We start from the raw sequence: 10,903 nt of genomic DNA, 5'->3' as shown, positions 1-10,903 counted from the left end.
TCTTGTGTAAAGTTTTGGCCGTGCCACCAACACTCACCGCCTTTAGATATATATTTAGAGCCCGCCTATGTAATTCTCAATCATACGGCTGCGGCTGGATAACTTTTACCCACCGTTGTGGACTGAAGATAGTCCACGACCTCCCTGATAACCAAAAGGGGTATAGGACTAAATTTGCCTACCTCTACAATTCGGAAGGATGGAATATCAAGACTTCCTTCGACATCAAACCCAACCTTTCGGGTTTCAATAATGGTATCCCGCAATGTTCTCTTAGCGACGCGGTAATAATCGAGTATGCAAAGATGGACGTTCAACTGGGGAGGAAACCCATGAACGTCCAGCTCAACTGGATACCAGGTCGTCCTGAGTTGGAGAATGAAAACCTCCTCTCAGCATTCGGCATCAGCTTGGCTATCGATCGGAGTAAGAGTTGTCGGATTTCTTCCTTCTCTTTTCCATGGTATTTTTACCTGTTTCTAACTCATGGTTTTACAGGGATAGCCAAGGAAAATCTTCGAGCAAAAAGTCCAGACCTAATGAAGAAATTCAGTGTTTTGAGACTTGCTCAAGGGGCCATCCAACGACCCGAGGATAAGCCTCTACCTCTTCCTCCGAAGGTATAACTTCACACATTTTTTCGTTCTGAAAGATTTCTGTTGATTCCTCCTAACCTTTTCTTTTGTAGGACTCGACGACCGTAGAGAAAGGTCTTGACGAGGTGCCCGGCGAGGAAGAGGCTCTCCGTCTCCTCGAGGAGAGGAGAAGAGTACACGTTCCCGATGAATCCCAAAGGGTAATCCCCTCTAAGAAGAGGGAATCAAGGAAAAAGAAAAGTGGGAAGGGGAGGAAGAGAAAAAGAGACTCTCCTTCCCACGGGAAGAGCGCGGCAAAGAGGGTCTCCCTCGATACCATACATACCGCCGTACCTCTACAGGCGAGGTCGGCGGGAGGGGAGTCGACTCCCCCGGCCGAAGCCCCCATCTCCCCGAAAGACAAAGAGACGGTCGGGGAGTCGTCTGCGGCCCCAGAGCCGCGGATAGAGGAGGTGTATCGTCGTAGGGAGGTCACACCCTTCCAACCCGATACCCTCTTCAATGAATTGGGGCACAAGGGTATGATTACCCGTTTCAACCGGGCGACGTCCCATCTGATCAGTCGGAAGGACGTCGATCATCTGGACTCCCTGCCTCCTGTCGACAGGGTTCGCCAACTCCAGGCCTCGGCGACTGAGGTACAATGTCAGTTTTTCAGTCTATTCGAATTAGATTGCCGGATGATCTATTTGACCTTATTCTCCTTTGCAGACGTACTTAAGGCTATCGTTTGAATTGAACCTTAGCCGTCAGAGTGCCGCGGACAGAGAAACCCTGGCGGCCCTCACTTCTCATTGCCAAGAACAAGAGGAGGAGCTGAAGAGGCTGAGGGCGAATCTTGAGGAGCTGCCTTCCTTAAAGGAGAAGCTGGCTAAGTGCGTTGAATTAAAAGAGCGCTTAGTTAGCACAGAAGAATGGCGAGAAAGGGCCAGGAAGCAGCTTGAGGGGACCGTGGCTAACTTGGACACGACTTCAAATATGTCGGCCACCCTTGGCCATGAGATCGGGCACCTGACGGATGTTCATGCTAAGCTGGTGCGACAAAACCAGTCACTTCTGCATCAGGTGTCCGATGATTCGGATAAGTTCCAAACCTTGCTGTCCGCGGCAAGAATATACAAGCTTTGCTTGGGTAGGAAGTCGCGGATGGTAAGGGATTGGTTGTCCTCGGATGAGCCGGAGGCGTCAAGTTTCTTGGGGGCGCTAACCACGGAAATGGTGGGAGCCGGTACCATGATAAGCGGTGAAAGATTCCGCCTGGCTGCCGCGGAGTTAGGCGTCGACTTTGATTCCCTCCTTGAGAAGGCCAATGAGAAGGGGAACGAAGCTTTGGCTAACCTAGCTCCGATTTTGGATCGGGAGTCAGCGGTGCTGGTGGACCCCCATTGGGACGCGGAAGAGGCTAGGGAGTGGTCGGAGAGAGTGGACCCTGTTGCTGAAAAGGAGGCTTTATGTCTTGATTTGGACAAACTCTCTCTCTCTCCTCCCTCTGCCTCGGACGTCTCCGAGAGCTTGGCGCTTTCTAAGCTGGAGAGTTTGTGTTTAGACTTATCCAATATGCTGATTGACGAGGGCAAAAACCTCCAAGGCTTATCCAGGGACTTATCCGAGATCGGAGTGGAGCCGTTCGATGTTGAAGAATTCATAAGCTTCACTCCGAGCCTTGGCGAGGGAGTGGCCGGGTCCCCCCCTCAAGATCCAGAGGGAGATGTAGACGCCTTCTTGGATGATCTCTAATTCTTGTAATATAAGTTTTGTAATATTAACTTTTGCAACCTTGAATATAATCAATTTTGTACGTTGATCTTGATGCTGAATTGTTTTTTAAATATTTTTTCTTTTATTGGCCGCGGCTTCTTCCCATCATCAGACGAGAAATAATTTCTACTTGATGTCACAGCTAAAAGATATTTACTTGGGTAGCATTCGACAACTTCGACCTTGGGACCGATTTAAGGGTCCGACTTATCGATGTCACGGTTGGATGACTTAAGGACCCTTAACAGAAGGTCCGACTTGTCGATGTTTGCGGATAAGAAACAACTTAGTGAAAATAACTTGAATATATTTGAATTGTGGCCCCCAAACTGGGGGTCCGACTTGTCGATGTCTCGGATGAAAACACCTTTTTAAATAACTTAGGGACCCCAAACTAGGGGTCCGACTTATCGATGTCCCGGTTGGGAAGCATCTTTGAAAAACTTAGAATATTTTTGAACTCAGGGACCCCAAACTGGGGGTCCGACTTATCGACGTCCCCGTTGGGAAACATCTTTGTGGAAAACTTTGAATATTTTTGAACTCAGGGACCCCAAACTGGGGGTCCGACTTATCGACGTCCCGGTTGGGAAACATCTTTGTGGAAAACTTTGAATATTTTTGAACTCAGGGACCCCAAACTGGGGGTCCGACTTGTCGATGTCCCGGTTGGGAAACATCTTTGTGAAAAACTTAGAATATTTTTGAATTCAGGGACCCCAAACTGGGGGTCCGACTTATCGATGTCCCGGTTGGGAAACATCTTTGTGAAAAAACTTAGAATATTTTTGAATTCAGGGACCCCAAACTGGGGGTCCGACTTATCGATGTCCCGAACAGATGGTGAATGCTTCAAGTGATTTTTGGTCTTGGAACCCTATTCTAAGGGTTCGACTTATAGATATCACAAGTTCGTTGGTGACTTAGAATAATTTGATAATTGGACCCCCTCTCAAGGGGTCCGACTTATGGATATTACTGATTTAATAAGATTTGCAATAGATCTTTACCAAATATTTGCGAACAAAAGAGCCGGATGATCTGAAAATGAAACTTCTGTTATAAATGATTGATAAGAATACAAATGACGATGACAGAAGTGAATACAAATGACGATGACAGAAGTGATTTCGAATGACAACGCAACTATGTTGCGGAATGAAGGTAGTCGCGGATTGATGCTGATAAGACTGTCACTGATGAAGCTGCTAAGACTGATACTAGTATCTGATTGCCCCTTGCAAATTTTATTAAATAAAGAATTTCTTTAAGTGGTCTCCATTCCATGGACAGGGTAGTTTTTTCCCTTTCATGTCTTCTAGTTCGAACGTTCCTGGTTTGATGACGCGGGTGACTTTGAAAGGTCCGTCCCAGTTGGCCCCTAACTTTCCTTTTTCAACTATCTTCCCAGTAGCTTCGACTTTACGGAGGACGAGATCATTGACCTGAATACGTCTTGTTTTCACATGGCGGTTGAAGCTACGAATCATCTTCTGTTTTTGGGCCATGATCTCAACAGTGCATTTCCTCTTGTCTCTGGTAGAAGGTCTAAGTTTGCTCTTTTTCCATCTTCGTTCTCGTCGTATGAGTAGTAGGTGACCCTTGTAGAGGGTACTCCTATTTCCACGGGAAGTACGGCCTCGGACCCGTACACTAAAGAGAACGGTGTGTGCCCCGTGGCTTCTTTTACGGTGGTTCGACTGGCCCATAAGATTCCGGGTAGTTCTTCATCCCAATTGCCCTTGACCATTTAGTATCTCCTTGTTGGCGGACTCGACTTGACCATTAGTTTGCGGCCTAGACACAGAACTAAGTCTGATTTGGATGTGGAATTTGTCGCAATACTCGATGGTGTTCTTGCTGACAAATTGCCTTCCATTATCCGTTATGATTACCCGCGGTATGCCGTATCTTGTGATGATGTTCCGCCATAAGAACTGACAGACTTGCTTGTCTGTGATTGAACTAAGAGCCTCTGCTTCTACGTACTTGGTGAAGTAATCAATAGCCACAATGATGAACCTACGCTGCCCCTTTGCTGGTGGAAAAGGGCCAAGGAGATCCATACCCCATTTGTCGAATGGCAGGACGGCTTGCAAGACGGTCAAGTAATTAGAGAGTTTTCTCCCTATCTTTGAGTGATACTGACATTCTGGACACCGTAGGATCAATTCTTCCGCGTCTTTCCGGAGTCAAGGCCAATAATATCCACTCCTAAGGACTTTGCTAATGACAGTTCGCACTCCCTGATGTATTCCGCATCCTCCTTCGTGTATTTCGCGTAGGATATAATTTCCTTCTTCAGGAGCAACACATTTCAGAAGGGGATGCGTGTATGACTTTTTATAGAGCGTTCCTTCGTGAAGTTCGAACCATTTGGCCTTCTTCTGGAGCATTTTGGCCTGATTCTCGTCTTGGGGGAGCGTTTGATCTTGCAAGTACTTAACGTATGGCCCCATCCATGTTTCAGATCTGTCGATGGTATTGATCATGAAGTTGATGCTGGGGTTAGGGAGCACTTCCCAAATTATATCACGAGCCGCGGAAGTATCTGCGGAGCTGGCAAATTTTGCTAGGGAATCGGCTTGGGCATTTTGGGATCGTGGAATGTGCTCCAACGTGAACTTATCAAACTTTGGAACAAAGTCCTTCACTTGCTGCAGATACATTTTCATGCTATTGTCTTTAGCCTCGAATTCCCCGTTTACTTGCCCCACTATTAATTGGGAGTCTGAGAATGCGGCCAATTCTTTAGCCCCTGCCTCATAGCAGATTTTCAGCCCCATCAATAATGCTTCGTACTCGGCCTCATTGTTGGATGCCGCGAACTCGAATCTGACCGCCCTTTCCATGCGGACCCCGGCGGAAGACATAATGAGGAGCCCGGCCCCACTCGCCGATTGTGTTGAAGACCCGTCTACATATAATTTCCATTCTTGATTAAGTTCAGCAGGAGGGGGGGATGTGCTTTCAGCAATAACGTCAGCCAGAGCTTGTGCTTTAATTGCTGTTCGAGGTTCGTACTCGATGCCGAAATCTGCTAGCTGGTTTGCCCAATCTGTGACGCGGCTTGACTTGTTTTTCCCTTCCAGAATCTTTTTTAAAGGTTGATCAGTCCGGACAATGATCTGGTTGGACTGAAAGTATGGCTTCAATTTCCTGCTGGCCATCACTATCGCAAATATGACCTTTTCCACTTCGCAATAGTTCCCTTCCGAGCCACGGAATGCATGACTCACATAGTATATTGGGAGCTGCCTCTTTTCCCTTTCCGCCACAAGCACTCCGGATAACGAGTATTCGGAGACAGAGACATATAAGACTAGCTTTTCCCCGTTGATGGGCGAAACTAGTTTTGGCAAGGCCGATAGGTGCTCCTTAAGCTGGCGGAAAGACTCTTCTGCTTCCGTGGTCCATTCGAATTTCTGTTGCTTTATCGTTTTGAAGAAAGGCAAGCATTTGTCCGCGGACTTTGAAAGGAATCTTCCTAGAGCAGCTATATACCCCGTGAGCTTTTGTACTTCTTTTACGGAGGTGGGGGATCTCATGTTTTGAATGGCCTGAATCTTATCTGGATTTGCCTCGATGCCCCGCTCGTCTACCAAGAAGCCGAGACACTTTCCTCCGGTTACCCCGAACACGCACTTGTCCGGATTGAGCTTCATCTGGTGTTTACGGAGGGTATTGAACGTTTCACGCAAATCCGCAGCGTGCTGAGTTGCGTGCTTGCTTTTTGTTATCATGTCATCCACGTATACTTCTAAATTTCGTCCAATCTGAGATTGGAAAACCTTGTTTACCATCCTTTGATAGGTGGCTCCAGCATTTTTTAACCCGAAGGGCATGACTTTGTAGCAGTAGACACCCATGCTAGTAATGAAGGCCGTGTGTGTTTGGTCCTCCGGCGCCAATTGAATCTGGTGATATCCGGCATTGGCATCCATGAAACTTAGTAGCGCATGGCCTGCTGTGGAGTCCACCAGGCGATCTATTTTTGGAAGTGGATAGTCGTCCTTGGGGCAGGCCTTATTCAAATCCGTGAAATCGACACACATCCTCCATTTGCCATTTGGTTTCTTCACGAGGACGACATTGGATAGCCAATCAGAGTATTTGCATTCTCTAATAAATCCGGCTCTCAACAATTTTTCAACTTCTTCTTTGGCGGCCTCGGTCCGCTCTTTTCCTTGATGCCGCAGCTTCTACTTTACTGGTTTGTGGCCTGGTCTTATGTCAAGTTTATGGCACATGACGCTAGTAGGGATGCCAGACATTTCTTCCGTGCTGAAGGCGAAGACGTCGCGGAACTCAGCAATGGTGGCCACGATTTCTTGTTTAATCGTACCAGGAAGATCTTTCCCTATCTTGACTTGCTTTCCCTCGAACATGTCTACTTCCTCTATCTTTCTATGGGGCGAGGCCTTTCATGTGTGCTAGGGTTTTCCATATACACGCTCATGACAGCGGGAGCGTCTTGATCTTCCCTTTCCCTTTTGGCGGGTGTCGCGGAATGTCTGCGCTTCAGAGTGTTTATAAGGCATTGGCGGGCCGTTACCTGATCTCCCTTGAGGATGCCAACTTTCCCATCGTCCCGCTCGAATTGCAGTAAGAGTTGATGAGGGAAGATTGCAGCTTTGATCTTGTTAATGAGGGGAAGTCCCATGATGGCGTTGTAAGGGAAAGTGAGATCCACTACCGTGAAACGTATGGGCATGGACCTGCTTTCATTTCTTTCTCCCACGCGCACGGGGAGAATGATCGTTTCTAGCGGAATGACCTGACTTCCCCCAAACCCGATCAGCGGCTTATCTAGGGGCTGCAAGTGTTTTTCCTCAAACTTCATTTTTCTCAAGCACTCCATTGTAATGAGATCAGCCGTGCTTCCGGTATCCACTAGTACCCTTTTGACTTTCATCTGTCCGATTTTGAGGGTGACCACCAGAGGGTCAGTATGGGGCTGTTGCAGCGTTTGAGAGGTCGTGGCATCAAATTTCATGACCGGCCCGCTGGTTACGGTCGTTGTCGGTCTTTTCAGCAGAGTATGGACACTGTCTTTCGCGGCGCGGACGGTGGGGTATTCCTCGGTATATCCTCCAAAAATCATGTTGATGGTCCCCTGTGTATGGGAACCTTCGCGCCTTGCCTCTTCCCTTTTGGGGGATCCGCGTCTTTGATTCCACGGCCTTCTGTTTGCTTCTCCTCCCGCGTCGTAGTCCCTCTTGTTGAGGAACCTGGAAAGCTTTCCTTCATCGGCCAGCTGATGCAAGATACGCTTGAGTTCACGACATTGGGCAAGGGTATGGCCGTGCTCTTTGTGGTAGTCACACCACAAATTGTAATTGCGCCTGTCGGAAGGAGTAGTAGTGGGAGGTGGAGTTGGCAACCTGTCGCGAACGGCAAAGAAAATATCCCTTCTGTTTCGATTAAACATCGGGTCGTTTCCTCCGTCTAACAAATTGCGCCTTCTGGATTCCCCTTCCGTGGTATAAATGTGATGGGAACGCGGGGGTCCCATGTCTGAAGGGGGCGCGGGACGACGCGGCGTGTAATTTCTTTCCCTCCTCGACTGGTGCTCTTCTCTGTTCCTCGAGGATTGTTGGGGAGTTGCGACGTCTTTCTTGTCAGACTTCCGCCTCTTGGGGTCATATGCCTGACATACCTCGGAGGCCGTGACGTAACTTTGACACTGCTTCATGGCCTCCGCATACGTCTTCACCTGGCTCTCCACCAATTGGAACTTGAGCCTTTGAGCCTTCATTCCATTGATAAGGGCGTTTAAGGCGACTGATTCCTCTAAATCCGTCACCTCTAGTACCGCCTCATGAAATTTCTTAAGGTAGGAGGATATGGACTCTCCTTCCAATTGAGTGATACTAAGTAGGTGGAAGTTTGATTTCTCCTGCCTTCTTGAGGCTATAAAGTGGCCCAGAAATTTGCCTTCTAGTTGGGCAAAAGTGTGGATACTCCCTTGTGGAAGGGAGGTGTACCACGTCAAGGCTGCTCCCGTAAGAGTAGTTGGGAAGAATTTACACCATAAGGAAGGGTTGGTAGTGTGCAGCACCATCAAATTCTTGTACGCCATCAAGTGTTTTTCGGGGCACGACGTGCCGTCAAATGCTGCCATATTTGGGATTTTTATTTTCCCCGGGTTGGGAATGTTTAGGATTTCAGGAGCTATTGGAGAGATTATCGGCGTAGGATCTCCAGGGAGGATATTGACCTCGACTTCGTTCCGCGGCATGGTTACAGGACTCGCTGGATGGCTAGATCCTGCCAGCTGCGCCCTCTTCCTCTCTTGCCTCCGTCGATCCACCAGCGACTGGACGCTTTCGGATGCCTTATGCTTTTTGCTTTCTAAATAAGTACGGGCATCTTGAGAGGCGGTTTTAGACTCTCTGTCTCTAGGATCACTTCTGCTGAGGCTTGCGTGAGTCCTTGGTCTCTCCCGTCGCCTCTTGTTTCTCTTGCTGGAACGTGACATCTTCGAGTTCCCATCCTGAGATTCGTGGGATTTGGGTGTCTCGTTAGGGGGCTCGATCCTTTCCCGCAGATTTTTTATTTGATCCGCCATATCCTCCAATACGTGTTGCGGAGCAGGATTATTATTTATGACGGCGCGGAGCTGTTCAGTAAAAGCGGCAGTAAGGTTGCGTGCTAGCATGTCCAGATCACGACAAGTCACGGCTTGATTGTTAGCGTGACCTGCGGAAGTATCTGTATCTGTGCTATGCACGGTTGCAGTTTGTGTGGGATTCTTCTTAGGAGCCATGACTTTTTGTAACACTTCCCCACAGACGGCGCCAAACTGTTTCGGTTATGAAACGAGGAAGTGCAAAAGACACTTACAACACTGTGAATGGAAGCGTGGTCTGGAACGACGACTTGTGGAAGGACGCAACTTGGATTCCTACAACACAACACGTTAGCCTTGTCCGGGGGTGATCTCCCGAAATACCCCTCTGACGCTCAAGTTAGAACGTAAATCGGAAGTTAAGATATCCTGGAAGTAGAAGCCCTATGGGTCAATCAGGGAAGATGGGAGATCCAAAAGAAAGCCCGTTTGACCAACAGTCAAAGTCCACTGTAAAGGTCAAGGGGTGTTTTGGTAATATGATGCAAATTACTTAAATAAACAAATTAATTGAGTAAGTAGTACCATGACAATATACATTCTACAATACTAAACTACCAACAGGAAATAACCAATATCAATAATATTAAACTAATGGGAGGTTTTGAGCATGTTCAATAAGTTTGACCGGCGCATGCTCTTAAAAATTAAGAGTCTTAATATTAAATTACGTAGAATATGTTAAATGTTTAAAAATACAAAGAAAAATATCATAATTTTTGAAATATAAAAAAAATTTATGAATTTTTACTCCGTCCCTAATTAAACACAATATTTTAAACACAATTAAAATTACAAGAAAACTGGAAAAAAGATAAAGAAAGATCGAACGGTTGGAGGCTTAGGTGACCATTGTTGAACTGAACTTAAAGAAGGATGAAGACTCAAGAGTGAGAAGCAACATGATTTTTTGTATTTATGAGAGGAAGAAGTGAAACATTGAGAGAATAAAACAATTGCAGAAACTAATTTGTTAAAAAGATTTGAACGGTAGGTTACCCTTGGCTCTATTGTAGATCCGCCTGTGTTTACGCAGCATTGTTCAATACAGTCAACTGACAGCATTTAACAAGTTATATCTCTAAATATGCTAATGAATGTATTAGAGTTGGTCAAAATATTAATGTGTGATAACATTGTCTTCGATTCAAGTTTTACTTTCAATATTTTTTTATAAACAATACTTAATATATTGTTATTTGCACAATACTCAATAAGGAAAACTTTAATGGCTATTTCATCAGTTGAAAAATAGTTGTGGTTTTATAACTTAAAATATCCGGCCAAGAATTGATGTGTCCAAATGTTTGAAATTGTATGAACACAATAAAGTATTAACAGTCCGTTTGATAGGTGGTATAAACAGTGGTAATGAATCAAGACTAGTGTAATTTTGGTTGAAAAATCTCTTGCTACCTTGATGGTCAAGTTTATCCAACTTTAATCATCTCATTTTCTTCATAAATTTCATTAATGCATTATCATTGAGAGATGTGGTATTAAGTGGTAATGAAATTTTGTAAACAAAAAAACTTTTTTTGGATTCAAGTTTCATTAGATACGAAACTTTTAATGAAATTTTACAATATAAATCAGTCTCATTACCACCATTTAATACAATATATTAATCAAACAGACTGTTAATCAAACGGACTGTTAAATCTTGAGACCGTTAAATGGCCAAAATTAGGTGTAGTAATTTGCTGCCCCTTTTTTGACGAGGGCCTTGGTAGGTATTAGTGTAGTTTTGCACTTGTGTGTAAGGTTGCAGTCAACGAATACGGGGTATGAAAAATTTTATCCGTTATAAGTTATAATAGGCAGTGAAATGATAATTACATGAGGTCTCAACTGCATAAACTTATTTATTATTTATTTTTAAATAAATTAACTTTTATAAAATCTCCATATAGTCTCT

The 10,903-nt window shown here is 45.6% G+C and overlaps 1 protein-coding gene across 1 annotated transcript; it reads right to left on the bottom strand.

Annotated features, from left to right (window-relative positions):
• Positions 1–4,546: 4,546 nt before the first annotated feature.
• On the bottom strand, positions 4,547–6,742 carry LOC130818679 (uncharacterized). The gene is made up of 3 exons (XM_057684838.1): positions 6,566–6,742; positions 5,543–6,430; positions 4,547–5,398 (listed from the first exon to the last, which is right to left on the bottom strand). The coding sequence occupies exons 1-3, from the start codon at positions 6,740–6,742 to the stop codon at positions 4,547–4,549; spliced, it is 1,917 nt and encodes a 638-aa protein (XP_057540821.1).
• Positions 6,743–10,903: the final 4,161 nt, after the last annotated feature.

Source organism: Amaranthus tricolor, chromosome 7 (genome assembly GCF_026212465.1).
Source record: "Amaranthus tricolor cultivar Red isolate AtriRed21 chromosome 7, ASM2621246v1, whole genome shotgun sequence".
NCBI lineage: Eukaryota > Viridiplantae > Streptophyta > Magnoliopsida > Caryophyllales > Amaranthaceae > Amaranthus > Amaranthus tricolor.
The sequence above is the reverse complement of the archived record's forward strand: the minus strand, read 5'-3'. Positions and strand labels throughout refer to the sequence as shown.

Bases quoted from the DNA above. Each gene is read 5' to 3' on its own strand.
- LOC130818679 (XM_057684838.1), bottom strand. From the start codon at position 6,742: ATGTTCGAGGGAAAGCAAGTCAAGATAGGGAAAGATCTTCCTGGTACG. The intron at 6,431-6,565 runs GTAAAGTAGAAG...GTCCTCGTGAAG, and splicing joins TAAGACCAGGCCACAAACCA to AAACCAAATGGCAAATGGAG. The intron at 5,399-5,542 runs GTCATATTTGCG...TGGGCAAACCAG, and splicing joins ACTATTGCGAAGTGGAAAAG to CTAGCAGATTTCGGCATCGA.